The sequence below is a fragment of the Camelina sativa genome, chromosome 14 (assembly GCF_030686135.1).
Source record: "Camelina sativa cultivar CO46 ecotype springtype chromosome 14, ASM3068613v1".
NCBI lineage: Eukaryota > Viridiplantae > Streptophyta > Magnoliopsida > Brassicales > Brassicaceae > Camelina > Camelina sativa.
The window spans coordinates 30694378-30713480 of record NC_141893.1 but is presented as its reverse complement, the minus strand read 5'-3'; the positions used below and the strand labels follow the sequence as shown (position 1 = coordinate 30713480).

The window sequence follows — 19103 nt, the reverse complement described above, 5'->3', positions numbered from 1 at the left end:
TCCGACAACACCTTCGGCCGTCTGAGATTCTTTTTCCGGTGAAGATAATCATTGTCTATATATTGATTCTTCTAAATTTCACCAATGGTTGTAGGATGAATCAAAATTCCAAACAATTAAAGTTACGGCTGAAAGAAATCTGAATATGGCGAAGGAAATTTCTTCTTTTCTTCAACTTTGCAACTCTCCTTGAAATTTCTGTAAATCGTTTACCCAACGGGAAGATCCGGAGACAAACACCAGCAAACGCTATATGGATAAACAAATCAACCATAGATCGACAAAAATCTAAATTGATCTAATTCACCATAAGATAGAAAAGCTTTTGCTTCAGATCTAACTAAGACAAAAACACTTGTATTATGTATAAACATAGAAGCTTTTGTCATCTCTCGTGAAACTCTGTAAGACACAGAGACAAATCAAGATTGACATTTCCCTTTTATTTGAAGCAAACTAAAAAGTAACAACGCCTAACAAAGGCGACGGCCACGACAACGGAAAAACCATGTTTACGGCAAGAACACAGCAACAGGAAAGCCATGTTTACGTCAAGAACACAGCAACAGGAAAGCCATGTTTACGGTGATACCGGATCTCATCCTGTCACAAAGACCGACAACATGTCGTAAACATCGATAAGTTTTATGTGAGATTACATATCTCACATTTCTATTCTTTTTTTTTGTAGTCCAAACATTTCTTATTACTTAGGTGTTGTTCCTTTGGTGAACCAAACGCAATATTTGGACGCAGATGCACGTTATTGTTCGTTTAGTGACAATTAAGAAATGAACAGGATTAGGTATTTGGATGAGTTTTGAAAACTCATCCAAAAAAAACTGAATTTCTGAACGAGTTTTTTTGGAGAGTTTAGATGAGGTAAACTCATCCATAATTGGTAAAAATCCAAAATATCCCTATTTTAATTAAATCATTATAAAATATTTTTTTCTTAATTATAATATACATACAACCCTAAAATCTCAATTCTTCACCCAACAACCCGCAAAATCTTGTTTTCTCACTAAAACCGTAAATTACATTTTTCAGCTAAAACCGTAAAATTACATTTTCCTGCCAAAACTGCAAAATCATGTTTTCCCGCTAAAAACGCAAAATCTCGTTTTTCTTCCAAAACCCCAAAATCTCGTTTTTCCACTAAAATCGCAAAATCTCGTTTTCCCACAAAAACCGCAAAATTACGTTTTCATGCCAAAATCACAAAATCACGTTTCCCGCCAAAAACGCAAAATTTTGTTTTCCCGCCATAAACGCAAAATCTTGTTTTCTCGCCAAAACCGTAAAATTATGTTTTCTCGCCAAAACCGCAAAATCTCGTCTTTCCTCCAAAACTGCAAAAACTCGTTTTTCCGCCAAAACCGTAAAATCTCGCTTTCTCGCCAAAACCGTAAAATCTCGTTTTCTCGCCAAAACCGTAAAATCTTGTTTTCTTCCAAAACCGCAAAAACTCGTTTTATCGCCAAAACCGTAAAATCTCATTCTTCCTCCAAAATCGCAAAAACTCGTTTTCCGCCAAAACCGTAAAATCTCGTTTTCTCGCCAAAACCGCAAAATCACGTTTTCTCGCCAAAACCGCAAAATTTTGTTTTCCCGCCATAAATCACAAAATCATGTTTTCCCGCCAAAACCGCAAAATCTCGTTTCCAACTAAAACCGCAAAATCTCGTTTTCCGTCAAAAGTCGCAAAATTACAATTTTCCGCCAAAACCGCAAAATCTCGTTTTTCCGCCAAACACGCAAAATTACATTTTCCGCTAAAAACGCAACAACACAAAATTATGTTTTCCTGCCAAAATTGCAAAATCACGTTTTTCGCTAAAACTGCAATATAACGTTTTCCGCCAAAAATGCAAAATCTCGTTTTTTTACTAAAAACGCAAAATCTCATTTTAAAATGTTTATTTAAAATTAATATGAAAATAAGCTAAAACATCAATAAATTAAAACCACTAAAATATCTTCAACATAAATAAAAGGGTTTTTTGGTCTTTTATATATATTGTATCAAGATAAAGATATCAAATTACAAAACAAACATAATTGCATCCAGATACAATTTATGGATACATGAATCAATAACACAAACGAACATTATCTATATATTGCGTCCAGATATTGCGTATTAATGCTTTATCTATATATTATGTTAGTTCACCAAACGAACATAGCCTAAGTCAATTTGATTTTATTTTTTATAGGAAACTACAACATAGTTTCTGATTTCTTAATCATTATTTGGAATAATTTTTGTTCTTTTGTTTGAGCTTTTGATACTGATATTGGATTGACTGTTTTATTATAACAAAAATAAATAATGAGTTTGAGAGCTTGGATGCTCATATTAGACACTAATTTTTATTATTGGACCGTCTTAGCATCAAATAGGGTCAATTTTTATTAGTAGTCATAAAAGTTTTTTTTGTCTACCTTTCATTCTAAATTTCAAAATATTTATTTCAATTAAGACTACTAATTTAGAATCGGGAAAATTTTCTAATTAATTATTACGTATTTATCTTCTTTTCCTTTTTCAGAAAATATATATTTCATGAAATTTGAAATGCTTCACTTTTTGGTGTGCAATATATGTTCTCTCGTTGTTACTTTCTCAAATTCTTTTTCGTCTTTGGCTTTTGATCTATAAATTTTACATATAGTTGTGAAATTTGGATCAGATCTTCATGTGTAGATTTGAAATGGTAATAGCATTTTATTATTTTAAGGGATCAATAATGGTTTCATATTTTTAAGGACCAAGCATATGGTGAGGTGTAGTCCATATGATAAGTTGTGTTAATTTCCGTAATATATTTTGAATTATGTTGAAAAGGATGAATTATAGTTCATAGATGGAGGATCATTTTTATCTCTCAGATCAAGCTCAATTAAAAACAGTATAAATCAAGACTCAAAATTAAAAGGAAACTGCAAAAAGAGAGTTGATTTTACCATTTGTGGGATTATAAAGAGATCAAAGGAGGTTTTGCTTAACCGAGGTTAGTCAAAAATATCTGGACCCAAATCTGGATTTCAGACTTTAAATCGCCGGCGTTTTCATCGTCGTTGGTTCTCCAACACAGAGAGACAGAGAACTGAAGATGTTCTATTCTTTTCTTTTTCACTAATCTTTTAGTCAATCAGAAAAGGACATGTGTAGTTAAGGATCAGTTTTAAAGAAAAGGACATGTGTAGTTAAGGATCAGTTTTAAAATATCATAGCTAAGGAATTATTTCTTGAAAAGCTATATGTAGTTTCATGAAAAGCAACTAACAATAAAAAAAATCTTATATTTGTTGCGTCTAATAAGATACTGTATAGAGAATCTAGAAAGGATATATACGAATCTAAGATGATATATACCGAATATACTAACTAAGTACATGTCAAAGATTTTCCAAAAACTGAGGACCGATCGATCTCCGCGTACGAATGGTCAGTCTCACCTGCGTAAAGCTGAAACCCGAGTGCATAAAATCAGAAGAGCGATCGTTCCCATTTGGACCGGTCGATCTACAAGCGGAAGTGACGTCTTCTAGTATTTTCTTGTAGTGATTTCTTGGACAAAGAATGTATTGGCGTGGAGTTTGAGTTTACTTACCCCTCTCTTTAATAATCTGAAGTCTGTAATTTCTTTCTATTAATAGAAACCTGATATTATTACCCAAACAAAAACAAATTACATTATTTTTGTTCACATACATATTTCTTGTTGTCCGAGTTGTTTTTTTCCGTTTCTTATTTTTCACCTCATTTTTTCTTTTCTTTTTTCATGAATTATTACTGTTATTGCCTTTACGATTCGTAACTTTGTTCGTTTTTTTTTCCTTATTAAACCCTATAACATAGAGATATTTCAATTGATGCGCACGCGCCCACACGCACAGATGCTATTCTTCATACATGATCCATCTACTAAAGGGAAGCAAAATTTATGTCACTTGTAGTGCCATGAATTGTTATATATGTGCTCAGATCCACTGAGGCTTTAGTGGCTTATATATATGATCGTAACATGAAAGCTTTATGGCTCGAAAAAGATCTTTGTTATATATTTCTAATGCGTTCTCAATTTTTCAACAGAAAGAAGAAGGCTTAAAATCAAATCTAGGTAGCTAAAACAATTAGGGGGGCTCTCTGGTTTGTGTACGCATGATGACAACTCTGAATCCTTCAATTTATATCGTGCGCACCTCGTTGTTGTTTTGTCTTTGTTATGTTCTCTGTGGGGAAAACAGAGATTTCATCATCATTATTATTTTTGTTGAGTGATCCAGCCACTCAATAATACCCTCTAATAAGCATGCATTTTGTTGTTGTGGTCCACTTTTCTTCCACATTATTCGTACGAATTTACGGGTTAACTCCTAACCGATGAAAGTTGAAATTCGGATATTTTGTACGTATCATATCCGGGAAATAACATTGCGGATCCGGGAAATGACGGCCTCGTTACATGTAAATTCATCGGTAAATCCATAACCGGCGAGGGTTGAAATTGGTTCTCTTGTAAACTTTTTTTTTTTGTTCAAAAGTTCTCTTGTAAACTAGTACTACATATTCTAGCTAATCATAGCTTTTAAATGACATAAAATTAAATTCTTGAATTATATAGGCATGGTGATGGCATCTACAACTATGGAAGTGTAATTAAAGCCGCGTAATAAAACACTAACACACAGAATTTACTACACTTGACCCACACATTATTAAATCTTTTTATAATTATTAATTTAGACTTAAGTCACTGTGGGTTTAAAATCATAATCATTAACCTTCCCAAGTACTTTTTGAAGATGATGAGCGATATCCTCCGGCCAGTGAGGTTCGAGCTGTGGTCGGTCCGGCAGAACCCACCGTCCGTCGCTGCTTTTGACCATCCCTTTGTTCTCGTCTTGTCTCCAACAAGGCGGCACGTGGTACTCACTTCTCAAGAAATCACAACTCTTGTTCACTAAAGCTATGTCTCTATTTGTCGCCGAACAAAACATAGTCTCTGCTTCTTCTTTTCCATGATATCCATCCACCAAATGAAGCAAAGCTTCTAGGTTATGTGCACAACCCAAATCCCTAGTCTGTTTCAGAAATGGGCTTTTCTTGTGGTCCAAGGCAAGCTCGACACCCACATGCGCGTAGCTCCATGGGAATGATGTTTTTTCTTCTACATACTTCTGAAAGTGAAACTTCTCGTTTGCGAATATCCCTGGAACAGAAGGTACTTTGTCGTGTACATTAACCACTCTCAAAACTTTAACCCCTAGTTCGTCACATCGTTCCTTGAACCTCAAGTTACCCACTCGAGGTCCTGAGAAGGAGAATACAGTAATTGGAACTTTATTATTGTTCTCCGGTAAATAATTCAAGTTAAGCTCCGCGATATCATAAGCACTGACCAAGGCAAGAGATGCACCGAGGCTGTGCCCTGTCACGGTGATGCTTATCTCATGACCTTCTTCTCCGGTACAGTAGTACTCAAGAAGCCGTTTGACTTCGGCCAGAACCTGTTCCCGAGCCGAAAACGAAGAGAATTTGCAAGAAACTTCTTTCTTGGTGTACAAGTCATGAAAACCTAGTTCAATCTTGATCAATGGGTCGTCACCGAAGTTAGCTGAACAAAGAATATCTTTTAAGTCATAAATCCATTCGAGATAAGTGACTGTGCCTCTCCAAGCGATGACTATGTCACGTCTTCCAAGTCGACTTACCTCTTCCTCGTCCGTAGCTACAGCTACATAACCCATCCAGTTCGCATGTTGGCTCCAAATGGAGCTGAGTTTTGATTTCTGAAAGAAGTTTGGGAGGTTGATGTTGGATGTTGCGTAGAGGTAACGTGTTATGGTGTATCCTTTGTGGAGATGTAAGTCAAGGTTTGAAAAGAAATCAGAAGGATGGTATTTGCAGGAGCCACAATATTTAGAGTGAGGATCGAAGTCGAATGAGTCATAGCAAGCTTGAGCAAATTCGCCATAACGTATGATTTCTCTTCGAAGATGATTGTTCATAGGATCTAGTAGTCCTTCCCAATTGTTGCAACCTTGAACTTCTCTCCAAATATCTCGAAGACCAACTTCTTCCTCTTCTTCTTCTTCTTCCTTTTCTTCTCGTTTGTCGTCTAACACATGGGTTTGTTTCTTTGGCAGCTTCTCATGAGTCGTTGAAGAGCTTGTGCTTGTACATGAAGACGAGCAAATGATGGAAGAAGTCTTGCATTTTGTTGTCAATATTAGTGTTTGAGCTTGGGTTTTGAAGATGTTATGAGAAGAAACGAAAAATCTTGGGTTCTTGATAGTTATTGGTGATGATGGAGAAGCCATTAAGATTTTGTGGCTTGAGAGTTACAACTACTAGAGAGCGCAAGTGAGAGTATATATATATATATATATATATATATATATGTATATGATCGTTTCAATTAAATAAATTTGGTTTTGGTTTTTTTTTTGGTGGATGATCATGATTTGGTTGAGTTACAAAAGATTGATGATGAATTTGGTATGAGTGTCTCTCCATATTGCTGTGTATTTAATGGGGTCGGTGAAGAAGAGAGAGACGTGCAACTAATGGAGGTTTCTTTCAGTCTTGTACAAAATGGCCACACATCGTGTAACACGTGTATGTATATGTGCATTAAATATGTAAATAGATCCACTCAAGAAACAGAGAAGTCATACACTTTGTTTTGAAATTTCATATACTTCCATTTCAAGTGATTTTTTTTCTTTTCTTGGTTCATTTCAAGTGATTGTAGAGTCTAAAAGGGAAAAATTACTCTTATGGTTGGGATTTGAAGCTTAAAATTAATTAGCTAGTGGTACATATAATCAGTGTCGTGCTCAAGTTATTTGTGGCTTAAAAAATATGTGGCCTTTATTATTGAGAATATTATTTCAAAGACAACAATGATTCTAAGATGAAAAAAAATAGTATAAACCAAAACTTTTCTATCTTTTTTTCCTAAAAAAATTCGAAGCTATAATTCCAAAGCACATTTGTTTTCTTTTTAATTATCTCTTTTATCAATTGTCTTCCAATAATATTCTTTTACAATAGTTATAACTATAAAATATAATTATTTTGTTTACAGAAATTTCCTTACACATAAAACATATTTATTTTCTTGTGATATCATAGTGTTATGGACTTCTCAAACAAAACACCACTTTACATACACCTTTATGTTATCAACTTAAATATATAAGCCTAGATATATAAAAAAATGTGGCCTAATAAATTTAAAAAAAATGGTGGCTTAGGGCAAATGCCCTTTCCCGCATACCTTAAGCACGGCACTGCATATAATGATGATGAGTTGGAGAATATAATGATATTTCTTTTCTCAAGGTACAAAAATTTATTTAGGGATCGTGGAAGGGAATAATTAGAACAATAGTGCTAACTTTCTATGCAAATGATAGTCAAATTATCAATGGTTGATATTGTTGTTTTCTTTTGTTGATACTTTTTCAATGAGCCAAACAAAGTTATTCTTTTGCTTCTGAAATAACATATTTTAGTTACCATAGTTTGACTTTGACCTCAGACTCACTCTGAGAGCGCCGTGAAATTTAGTTTACGCTTTCAATAGTAGCCTAATGTAAAGGTTTACAAGTGGATTCCATTGTTTCATATAATTAAATATAACATGAAATTCTTAATGAAAATGAGAACTTGAGCATTACAAGCCCAACCTAGACTATCTTACTTTTGGCAAAGCCCTATAGATCTTGACCACTAAGTGAACAAAACACTACATATAAGTGCAACAAAGAAGAGACTTAGACATAAAAAAATTATAGTATTACAGTTTTGAAAGCATCAAAATCATGAAAGTTTCATTTAGTGCAGCTTTACATGGTTCTGAAGTTGTGTATGCGCAAATCTTTTTAGCAACTTATCTTTATAATCCTTTTGGGACAATTTTTTCTTTTTGGTTTACGCAGTCCATTACTTTTAGCTAGAAAACCGAAGTAACAACCGGAAATCTACGTCAGAGAGAGCATTGTGTGAGCCTACAAACTTAATTTGGTGACTGATATGGAGTTAATCGTGCGAGTAGAAGAGATCCAAAACTCATTTATATGTTTGCTTCAAATTAAAAATAGAATAAGAAAGAAAAGTACTTTGTTTTTATCGTTTTCAATAATAATAACGCATTTTTATTTGAAATCGCATATCTTTTATGAAATTTCATTTTGATGCTTGTATAAAATATTCTAAATCATAACGTATGCGTAATACTTAAATGGTTTAATTTCTTTTCTCATGACCAAAAAAACAAAATTAAATTCCTTTTCAGATTTATTTGTTTTAGTTATACAGTGTGTCATTTTCCATTCCACCAATTCACTCTAAATATATATATATATATATATATATATATATAATATTTTATAAATTAAATAAGTAGGCACGTAAGTTAGGTCATAAACAAAATAATATTTCGTGGAAATCAAAACAAATTTAAATATACAAATTTTTGAGGAGAAAGGTTTGACTTGTTCTTCCCCCGCTCTTCGCTGCGCTTGCACTCTCTCACTCTTTCTTCATCTCAAACCCAAATCTTCTTCGCTTTCTCCTCTTACACGGTTACACCAAATCGTGCTTTCACGTTCCTCAGGTTTGTCTCGATCTCAGATCACCCTAAAGTAGAACCTTTTTACCAATAGATGAATCAAAGATCTGATCGTCAAAGCTTTAGCTTTCAAGAATCGTATTTGTATTGTGATCTTTAGGTTTATGGACTCGTTTCGTTAAGATTCTAAAGATTCGTGCTTTATGTAATCTTTATCAATCTTCAGGACTCTTATTGTAATCATGGAGCGGTTAACATCTCCTCCTCGTTTAATGATAGTCTCAGATCTTGATGAAACAATGGTAAAAAAACGCCCTTAACGACTCTGTTCTGCTCTAAATCTTGATTCTTTGATTGCTAGATTGATTGATGTGTACATGTTTTTGATTTTGATTTCTGAAGGTTGATCATCATAATGATCCTGAGAATCTATCTTTACTGAGGTTCAATTCATTGTGGGAAGACGCATATCGCCACGACTCTCTTCTTGTTTTCTCAACGGGAAGAGCACCAACAATGTACAAGAAACTGAGGAAACAGAGACCTTTGTTAACACCTGATGTTATCATTACATCTGTAGGAACTGAGATTGCTTATGGTAACTCCATGGTTCGTGATGATGAGTGGATTGAAATCTTGAACAATAAATGGGACAGAGGAATCGTCGAAGAAGAAACCAGCAAGTTCCCTGAGTTAACTCTTCAGGTACTCCGTACTCTATCTCTATATATATGATCTCACCATATACTGTGATGTTACTTACTTGTCCATATAGTGACCAGAGAGTGTGATCATTGGATGCAGAGTGAAACTGAACAGAGGCCACACAAGCTTAGCTTTCATATTGATAAGAGTAAGGTTCAGGCAGTGACTAAAGAGCTATCTCAGCGGTTGGAGAAACGTGGTGTAAGATATCTTACAGAACTTTGCATGATCTCTTGTTGTATTTGTTTGTTGCTTTACACAACTTGTTTGTGTTATTTTCCAGTTGGATATCAAAATAATCTTCAGTGGAGGAAACGCTTTCGATGTTTTACCACAAGGTGGAGGAAAAGGACAAGCTCTTGCTTATCTGCTAAAGAAGCTCAAGACTGAAGGAAAGCTTCCTATTAACACTCTTGCTTGTGGGGACTCCGGAAACGATACTGAACTATTCACCATTCCCAATGTTTATGGTGTCATGGTTGGTTTTACGTGCGGTGTAATCTTCTGTTTTCGCAATTGAGTTTCCATGTTTTATAATCTTCTCTTTGGGTTATTCTTCATAGGTAAGCAATGCTCAGGAAGAGTTGTTGGAGTGGTACGCTGAAAACGCGAAAGACAATTCAAACATAATCCATGCGTCTGAGAGGTGTGCAGGTGGGATTATAGAAGCCATAGGTCACTTTAAGCTCGGTCCTAATCTTTCTCCGAGAGATGTTTCTGACTTCTTAGAGTGTAAGGTGGATAATGTGAACCCGGGTCATGAGGTTGTCAAGCTTTTCTTGTTCTACGAGAGATGGAGACGAGGTGAAGTTGAGAACTGTGAGACATATACAGCAAGCCTCAAAGCTTCATGTGTGAGTATACGAACCTTGTTTCTCTCTTTATATATCTGCAAATCTTACTGTATCGATGAAAGAGACTTAATGATTGTTTTATCCTTTTCCAAACCACTTCAGCATCCTGCTGGTGTTTTTGTTCATCCATCTGGTGCTGAAAGATCTCTCAGAGATACCATTGATGAGCTTGGCAAGTACTATGGAGACAAAAAAGGGAAGAAGTTTCGGGTTTGGACAGATCAAGTCTTAGCAACAGACACTATGCCAGGGACTTGGATAGTAAAGCTTGATAAGTGGGAGCAGACTGGTACTTAAAAAGAAAACCTTAATATGTTACACTCACACACATACATGCCATATTAGTATCTTCCCTAATCGTTGAATATTCTAATTGTGGATACTGCAGGGGATGAGAGGAAATGCTGCACAACAACTGTCAAATTCACCTCAAAGGTAAGAGATGATTAAGAGGGCATCATATATGAAGTTGTAGGTTCTGTTTCTTGAGGATTGAAACTAATATTAAATTTTTCAGGAAGGAGAAGGGTTTGTGTGGGAACATGTGCAGCAAATATGGTCGGAAGAAACAGAGATAAAGGATGACAGCAACTGGATCATCTAAATCTTTTTTTTGGAATTTTCCATTAAAACATTGCAACACACAAAGATATCTTATTTTTGGTTGAATAAAACTCACATCCTCATAATCTTGCCACTCAAATTCCCTAGAATCTCGAGGGTCCTTTATGCACATTCACATAATCTTTCAAAGATGTCAGTCTTGTATCCATATGATCAAATCTTGAATCAAAAAGATTAATCTTGAATCGAAAAGATTAATCTTGTTGTCAAAAACTCTATTTAGCTTCTGAAAACCCTTCTCCGGCTGACTTCATTGAGTAGCAAATACTGTATGTTATCGATTGTATCTAAATAAGTTTTTTCTTTTTTGGTAAGGTTGGTTGATTGTTTGATTTGTATCTAAATAAGTTATGTGTGTCTCTTGATATATAATATAAGAGATTTCGTATTTTATTAGACGATTTTTAATACAGTATATGTTATATATATATATAAACTACACTAATTACGTAGATTATAATTTAGCAAACATGTGTCAGTTTCCTTTTGAGTGAATGAATTGTTAACAATTAAAAAATATATTTAGTGGTACTAGTCTGAGAAATGTCAACTACTACTTCAAAAAAATGTTTTACATAGGTAGACCTAATAATTTTGCTACGACTAAAGCAAAAGATAAAAAGGTAATAAATTTGATTATGGGATATATTATAGGGATCTCTATATTATATTGTAACCACTTCAAAAAGGAAACTTCATGCAAATGCAAATTCCAATGAGAAAAATAGTTTAATTCCATCAGTCCAAACTGATGAAAATATGTCCACAATATCATAGGCAACAACACACTCCAAATTTGACTTAAGAAAAAAAATAAACATAAACAAAAAAAGAAGAAACATGTGATTCAGAAATAAACATATCCAAGTCTGGTTCTGGTTTGAATCCTTTTTGGGGGATGAAACTTAGAGTCTGATGAACCCTTTGTCTCTCAAACTCTCTACAGTTTCTTTAATGCTAACCTCCAATGGCACAAACTCAACCCCAAGTGACTCTGCTTTCTCTTTAGACACTTTATATGTTGGAATATATATCTTTTCATCTGCACACCTGCAGCAATCATGTTTCAATTGATTCTTGTCAAAATGTTGTCTTATAATTTAACAATTTCTATTTGACATTAAAAACGAAAACACTTACTTCTCAGGGAGTTGGAATTCAGGGTAAAGATCATTCAAAATGTTAACAACTTCAGAGTAATGAGCAACTCTCTCCACTAAACAGTATCTTCCATTAGCAGTTGGGTTCTCAAACGCTTGAATGTGAGCGTTCGCTACATCTTTAACGTTAACCCAACCAAATGTCGCATTAGGAAACGTCTGGGCTCCTGAAAATGTAAACCCAATGTTCAAAGCTTATTAACTGTGTGAACTAAACCAATGCTTCTATTGTTTTCTTTACCTTTGATCAAGCTTAGTACTGCAGCAGCACTAGTGTTTAGCGTTGGCTGTAAGAGAGGACCAATCACCATAGCTGGATTTATCGAAACCAGCTGTAACTCGTTCTCTTCCGCGAATTTCCACGCTGCGTTTTCAGCTAATGTCTTCGAGAGTACATACCATAGCTTTTAATAAGAACAAAAGAAAACAGTGTTTCAGCAAAAACAGAGTGATAACTTCAACATCACGCAACCAGAATTCATACTGATTTAACCTTGGAAGCTCTGCAATATTCAGGATCGGCGAACCAAGATTCGTCAACTATGGTCTCAGGTGTTCGAGGCATTCCATTGAAAGCAACAGCTGCTATGGATGAGGTTAAGACAACTCTCTTAACAGAGGAAGTCTTCAAACATGAGCTTAGAACATTGATTGTTCCTTTCACCGCTGGATCAAGTAACTCAGCCTGTGAAAAGACAAATCACAAATTAACCAAAAAAGGAAGATTTAATAACAAGAGAATGCGCCAAATGAGAGAGGGAGAGAGGGAGAGAGAGAGAGACCTGAGGGTCCTTGACGTCGTGGTAGAATGGTGATGCGGTGTGGAAAACACCTTCGCAACCATCGATTGCTGAATCGAAAGAGCCTTCTTCTAACAAGTTTGCTTTGAACAATTTAAGCCTTTCCTCTGCTCCTTCCAATGCAAGCAAGTGCTCTGTTTTCCTTGGATCATCTGTTCCATTTAACCATGTAAATGAACCGATGAATCTTGACTCATCCGACAATAACAAGAGCTAAGGATCTTTAATCATTTCTCATCTGTTCCATTTAACCATGTAAATGAACCGATGAATCTTGACTCATCCGACAATAACAAGAGCTAAGGATCTTTAATCATTTCTCATCTCTTCAAATTTCATTACGAAAAAAAAAACGAAACAAATCTTGAAAATGAGCCTTCTATCTAAACCTAAGAGAAACTAAATTAGATCGGTTATTTCAGTTTCGATATAGAAATTTGAATAGAGAAAAGAGACGGACTTGGATCACGAACAGAGGCTTTAACGGTGTAGCCGCGGAGAAGGAGAAGCTTAACAATCCATGAAGCAATGTAACCTGAAGCTCCTGTCACACAAACTGTCTTCTCTTCTTCGCTGCTCATTCTTCTTCTTTCCGATCTTCTTCTTCTTCTCAAATTGTTTCTCTTTTTCTTTTCTTTCTGTGTCTTCAAAACTGAGATATTCTTAGCGTTTCTGTCTTTTTTAATTTTTTTCCTGTTTTGTTTTTTTTGGGGTTTCAAAGCGCGCCATTTTTAGGAAAGAGTTTGTTAGAGTTCCTCGGGATTTTTCTCTACCAAGTGTGTGACTCCTCTTAATCTCCTCCCTACGTTTATTCATAGACTAATACTTCATTGGTATTAAAGAAAAAACCGAAAAAATTCTGGTTTTTTTTGTAAGATTGAGAAAGCTACATTTTCATGACATTGGAGTTTCTATGCCTTGATGTGACTGAACTGTTGTTCTTAACTTCCCTCAAAGGCGGTCTCGAGCTTGATGGCGGTTTCGTTGTTCTTCCTTCGCTGTGCTTAGACCAATCTCCATTGTTGTTGTTATGTCGGTTTTCTTTCAACCGACAAATCAATACCCTCTTCTCTGACTCTGATGGCAATTTGTTCTTCTCCGGTTCTAACTTATCTTCCTTCCTCAGTCTCTTGATCTCTTCTTGTAAACCACAAACCTCTTCTTGTAGGTTTTTCAACTTTGCCTCTGATGATAACGCCTTTCTTCGCCACCCTTCAACCTAAAACATTTGAACGTTTGTTAAGTCACGGCCGACTTATTCTATATTTGAGAACTGAGAACTATATCTTACCGTGGAATGTAGATTTTGTAACTGGGAATCTGATTCGAGAGCGCGGTTTTGCCAAAAATCACGACAAGATTGAAGTTCCTCCATTTCTTTCCTCACTTGATTCAACATCTCTTGCATTTGTGACCATTGCTCTGCTTCAGCTCTTACTTCATCTGCGATCTTCCTCATAACTGCTTTGCAATGTCTAGAGCAGTCTTTCTTTTCCTCGTGCGCTTTAATTGCCTGCAACAAAAGTGAAAAAATTAATCTTCACAAACTTCATTTTTGACCTCATCATATAAAAGAGAGTAGAGACTTTGCTTTCACAAATGTACCTTACTATACATGTCTTGTAAAGATGCATCTTGACGATCAATACATTTGGAGACAGAGCTTGGTGCAAAGAGACTCGATCCATATTCTTTCTCCATTCTTTCCAACAATACCCCTTTCGACAATGCCTCCATTTTACTACTCAATGTATCTATCTGCACCCAAAAAAAACATCAAAATTCAAAACTGTGCTAAAAAAAAAGAAGACTTAGCCCATTTACAGTGAATTATGTCTCACTCACATTTCCATTATTGTTCCTGAGAGAGATTTGATCAGAATGGACCGAGAAACTAGCTTCAGCCATTTTTTGAATCCCTTTGACACAAACCTCTTCAGAAACTGATTCATCGAACCTCTCTAGCTCTTTCCTTAAAACAGAAGCTTTCTTGTCAAAATTATGTCTGCAGTTTCTAGCTTCCACGTCCTTAACTTTTGGAGACTTTAACTCATTCAGTTTCTCAACCAAATAACTAATCTCATCTTCCAAAGCCTTGCTCTCTTTTGTCCCTTCTGAGATCCTCTGTTTCCCCTGAATCAACATAAAAACACATCTTCAATCTAAAAAAAAAAAACACTAACATTCGCAAAACACAACATACAGAATTCAAAAATCAGATTTGACTTACGGAGAGAAGAGTAAGAACAGCCGATCTAAGCGTCTTCTCCATCCGTTTCTTCCTCCTCTCCATCTTCTTCAAAGCAATCTCTTTCTCTATTCGTAACAAATTACACTCTGATCTCAACATCTCCGCTTGAAACCTCCACTTAGCTTCCTCAACTTTTTCATCAACCGCAGTAGAAGAAGAGGAAGACAACCTAGTCCCACCAATCTCTCTCCCGTCTGCAACTTTCCCTCTTCTCCTTCCTTCTTCCTCCTTCTCCTCACCACCTTTATCATTCACCATCACAACAGATGCCCCTCGATCAAAAGTCCTCTCTTGGTGAAACAGAACCTCTAGTTTCACTCCCCGATCCTTCTGAGACGAAGACAAAGAAGAAGAAGGTGTCGTCTTCAAGCCCTTTGCGGCACTTCGTCGAACACTATGCCTACGTGGCAACTGAAGAATCCTCGGCGTCGGAGAATACTGCCACTTCGATTTCCTCATCGTCATCGCTTCGTTTCTTCTCTGCATTTTTATTCACCGCCGACTTTAACAACAACAACAAAAGCAGGGAAAGTATCTGTCTTTTTGTCTCTTGTCTGATGGTTATTGTCAGATGAAAGAAGTAGAAGAAGAAAGGTCTGGTCTTTCTCTGTCGGATTTTGAAAAATAAAGTCTTTGTTACCGTTGGAAAAATAGAATCACTCGAAAGCAGAGAAGAGAAGAGACAACGACATTGGAGAAATCATCAAAGATTGGTAATTTTAAAAAATTGTGTTTTTTGTTTTTGTTTTTAATCTCCAATGTAATGAATGTGTTGTGTTTATATAATGCGATCTTTGGGGGTCTGGTTTTCGAGTAAAGCCTACGGCGAGAAAGATAAGGAGGAAAGGGAGAGAGAAGCCTCGTGAAGTGGAGCCATTTTCAAATAAAAGCTGTGTTGCTGTGTTTGTGTTCTTTGTTGTGTTTATAAGTCTTTAAGTGTGTGTGTCAAAGTTCGTGATGAAACCGCTGCTTCCTCTTTCTTACCCTTTTTATTACCAAAGAACCTCATTGGATATCTCATTATTTAATACATAGTGTGACTAGTGGGTGTTTTTTTTTCTTTTTTTTTTGGTTGTCAACGATTACCAGTGGTTGTTTTCTACTTTTTAAATAGAGTTTATTCAAATAAACTGTATTACTTATTTGTTTATTTAAGATTCAAAAATAACTCAAATTCAATTCAAAGTTAAAAGTTTTTTTTTTAATATGTTGTATATCAACTATCTTTCACCTCTAAACTCAGTGGTTGTTTTACTCTAAGTCATGTTTTTTTTAAAAAATTATTCAAATATATATTTATGTAGCTCAAAACTACCCCTTTTGGTTAGAAGCGGTTTTCGAAGCTAACAAAAACTTCTCTTTCCTAGTTTTCGATTAATTACGATCTCTTGTTTTAGTGTCAAATTATGATATTTACAGTTTAATGGAATCATTCAAACGAAAAATATACTTATTTGTTATTCAAGATTAAAAAATAACTCAAATTTCCTTTAAAATTTAAAAGTATTTTTAATACGTATTGTTGTATTATACTTGCTGTTTAAATATCAAATATTTCTCACCTTTGAACTTAGTGGTTGAATCCATAGTTATATAGTAACTGAAAATTATCTCTTTTAAAACATAATAGAGAATCAAAAGTATTCTAATTTTCTCTCATTTTATTTGGGTGTTCCAAACATAGCTATGCCAAGGAATTTTAATGTGATAGGCAAAAAAATATGGTTTAATATATCAATAATATAGATAATAAACAAAAAAGATATGTATTTTAGTGTTTATTTTTTTTATTATGAATCTACAGAAAATTTGAATAAAACTTATTGAAATTTACCATTCCAACAAACAAAAGCAATTACAAAGTAACGGACAAAAGTATTTAAAAACAACAAGAAAAGATATTAGAAATATGTAGTTTATTAATTTGTATAGTTCAAAAAAGCGGTTTAGGTGGCCGCTTAGGCACTAGGCGCTCAGCATACGCCATGATAACCGTCTAAACCGCCTAAAATTGCATAAATTTTATTTTAATATTTATTTTTGATTTTTAACTATATATATTTAAATTATTAATTTTTATATTTGTATATGTAATTATAAACATTCATATGTTGTTAATGTAGTTTAAAGAAATGTATGTATATGAATATCTCAACGGTTTGTCTATGTCTTCTTTTCATTTTGATGTAATCCCTAAAACTAAACTAACCCTTTGTTTATATGTAGGAAAAGTAGTGATTGGACATAGCATAGAATTTCCAAAATTGAGATATGTTTTTCTAGAAATTAACATAGATCCCCCTAAGCCCAAGTATATTTTAGATACTTATGAATATTTTGCTAAGAACAACCTTGGAGCGAATAACATGAACCTAATTAAACTAGTTGAGCACTTCTTTTTACCTGAGTAATTATACGAAAACAAGAGTCTAAGCGATTGTTTTCTTCATTTTCAAGTTTTCACGCGGTGTTCACTCTAAAATATATTATTTCTAGAAATGTTCTACATTAGCGATCGGCTCGGCACGCAAAATATCAATTACCTAAAATTTATTTTTCTTATTGTACAAAATATGTTTTGAGTTGTTTTTTTGAACTTCCAAAATAAATCCAATCCAAACAAATCAATATGTAGTCATGGAGACTCCTAGAAATTTTTAAATGACAACAAATTCTAACTATACTTAAAAGAAGGAAAATATTGTTGTTATATCTATATTAACATTTTTAAAGTGCATTTATTAATCTACCATTTTAGTTATACTTAATTAAGGTCTTTGAAATAATATTTCCAAATTGTATCTTGTTTCCATAAATCTCTCTACCTAATTCAAACATAAATATATGATTCTCTTTTCACCACTTTTATTTTATTTTATATTTAAACTATTTTGAATTATTATATAATACATTTACTTGATAAAATTTTGTGATTTTTCTGCATATTATGTGATTCAAATTTTTTAATGGACATATGTTACTCAATCGATGAATTTAAAAAATATGTATACAACATCCCACATTGCTTGGAGAAATAGAGCAATGGTTCAAAGTCATATTATAAAAGAAATCAAAATGATTTCGAATAATCAGCCGGAAACTTGATTTATCAAGTATTCAAATATATAATTTTTATTTGATTTATTCTGATTCTTTATTTTAAAGAATTTAAATTTTAAAAAAATAAAATACCATTAACTCTGTACTACATGGGTAAAACATCATTTTAATTATTTTGTTAATATTATCAATATTAGAGTAATAGACATATCTAATAAAGTTAGATTACATTAATATGATGTACAAAATTAGATTATCTCACAATATGTCGCAGGTTAAATCATAAAATTAACAACCAAAATACAATTATATAATTTTAAACACTAAACAAAATTAACAAACAAATACAACTTAATAGGTATGGCATTAACATTGATGGCCTGACACTCATTCGGGTGGGTGAAGATCAGCGTCATTTGTGCATGGTCAAGTAGTTGATGTTTGGATGCAGAAGTACAACGTTAAGATCTGTACCATGTAAACATATATAGGATCAATTATAGAATTGGGCCTTTTCTCAGTTTCTTATGGGTTTAGGACTAATAGTCCGGACTTACGGAAACAAGCCTTTTAAGTCAACTAAAAATACAAATTTGCCCCTTCCCACAAACGATTCTTTTCTTCTTTCTTTCTCTTGTTTTGACCAAATTTTCTTAACGATTCCCAAATCTCCTCGGCGTGACTTGAAGAAGACTTGCCGACCGCCGACCATCGTGACTGCTTCTCGCTTTGCCGGTGCGCCAAGCTCTAGTCAAGGAAGGTTTCGCATCTTCCCCTCGCCAAGTCTATTTCTTCTCTCCCTTATCGTAATCTCTAATTTGAAAGTTGTAGAAGAAAAATAAGATTTCAATTAATCAACGATTACAAATAAGAAAAAGAAGAATTACAAGCTTTTCTTTTGGGTATTCGTTAATTGGTTAAGATTACATCATCTTCTCCGATTGAATCGACAAATTTCTTTCATCTTCACCGATTAATATCCAAAATTTGATTAGTGATTGAACCTCTTGGGTTCACTAGATAGTATCCCTTAGGGTTTAGATTCCTTCATCCAA

At 34.3% G+C, this 19103-nt stretch overlaps 3 protein-coding genes and 1 pseudogene across 4 annotated transcripts; 1 reads left to right on the top strand and 3 right to left on the bottom strand.

Annotated features, from left to right (window-relative positions):
- Positions 1-4606: 4606 nt before the first annotated feature.
- On the bottom strand, positions 4607-6415 carry LOC104742657 (phospholipase A1-Igamma3, chloroplastic pseudogene; annotated as a pseudogene). The gene has a single exon (XR_015579192.1). The product of XR_015579192.1 is annotated as a phospholipase A1-Igamma3, chloroplastic pseudogene (transcript).
- Positions 6416-8473: 2058 nt separating this feature from the next.
- Positions 8474-10990, top strand: LOC104742656 (putative sucrose-phosphatase 1). The gene is made up of 9 exons (XM_010463671.3): positions 8474-8639; positions 8821-8896; positions 8997-9299; positions 9399-9500; positions 9583-9777; positions 9863-10153; positions 10256-10442; positions 10542-10588; positions 10671-10990. Exons 2-9 carry the CDS (start codon positions 8837-8839, stop codon positions 10755-10757), a joined length of 1272 nt encoding a protein of 423 aa, XP_010461973.2. The 5' UTR covers positions 8474-8639; positions 8821-8836; the 3' UTR covers positions 10758-10990.
- A 481-nt stretch (positions 10991-11471) lies between these two features.
- LOC104742654 (phenylacetaldehyde reductase-like) lies at positions 11472-13454 on the bottom strand. The gene is made up of 6 exons (XM_010463668.3): positions 13198-13454; positions 12720-12889; positions 12431-12622; positions 12179-12341; positions 11918-12104; positions 11472-11827 (listed from the first exon to the last, which is right to left on the bottom strand). The coding sequence occupies exons 1-6, from the start codon at positions 13316-13318 to the stop codon at positions 11683-11685; spliced, it is 978 nt and encodes a 325-aa protein (XP_010461970.1). The 5' UTR covers positions 13319-13454; the 3' UTR covers positions 11472-11682.
- Positions 13455-13552: 98 nt separating this feature from the next.
- LOC104742655 (uncharacterized) lies at positions 13553-15947 on the bottom strand. Its single transcript, XM_010463669.3, has 5 exons — positions 14968-15947; positions 14583-14870; positions 14343-14495; positions 14029-14250; positions 13553-13956 (listed from the first exon to the last, which is right to left on the bottom strand). The coding sequence occupies exons 1-5, from the start codon at positions 15472-15474 to the stop codon at positions 13624-13626; spliced, it is 1503 nt and encodes a 500-aa protein (XP_010461971.2). The 5' UTR covers positions 15475-15947; the 3' UTR covers positions 13553-13623.
- Positions 15948-19103: the final 3156 nt, after the last annotated feature.

What these genes read in the sequence shown, in the direction of transcription:
- LOC104742656 (XM_010463671.3), top strand. Translation starts at nt 8,837, where the DNA reads ATGGAGCGGTTAACATCTCCTCCTCGTTTAATGATAGTCTCAGATCTT. An exon ending in CAGATCTTGATGAAACAATG is followed by an intron (nt 8,897 to 8,996) that starts GTAAAAAAACGC and finishes TGATTTCTGAAG; the next exon opens with GTTGATCATCATAATGATCC. An exon ending in CCAATGTTTATGGTGTCATG is followed by an intron (nt 9,778 to 9,862) that starts GTTGGTTTTACG and finishes TATTCTTCATAG; the next exon opens with GTAAGCAATGCTCAGGAAGA.
- LOC104742654 (XM_010463668.3), bottom strand. Translation starts at nt 13,318, where the DNA reads ATGAGCAGCGAAGAAGAGAAGACAGTTTGTGTGACAGGAGCTTCAGGT. An exon ending in ACGACGTCAAGGACCCTCAG is followed by an intron (nt 12,623 to 12,719) that starts GTCTCTCTCTCT and finishes GTCTTTTCACAG; the next exon opens with GCTGAGTTACTTGATCCAGC. An exon ending in AATATTGCAGAGCTTCCAAG is followed by an intron (nt 12,342 to 12,430) that starts GTTAAATCAGTA and finishes TCTTATTAAAAG; the next exon opens with CTATGGTATGTACTCTCGAA.
- LOC104742655 (XM_010463669.3), bottom strand. Translation starts at nt 15,474, where the DNA reads ATGCAGAGAAGAAACGAAGCGATGACGATGAGGAAATCGAAGTGGCAG. An exon ending in CTGTTCTTACTCTTCTCTCC is followed by an intron (nt 14,871 to 14,967) that starts GTAAGTCAAATC and finishes ATGTTGATTCAG; the next exon opens with GGGAAACAGAGGATCTCAGA. An exon ending in TACAAAATCTACATTCCACG is followed by an intron (nt 13,957 to 14,028) that starts GTAAGATATAGT and finishes CAAATGTTTTAG; the next exon opens with GTTGAAGGGTGGCGAAGAAA.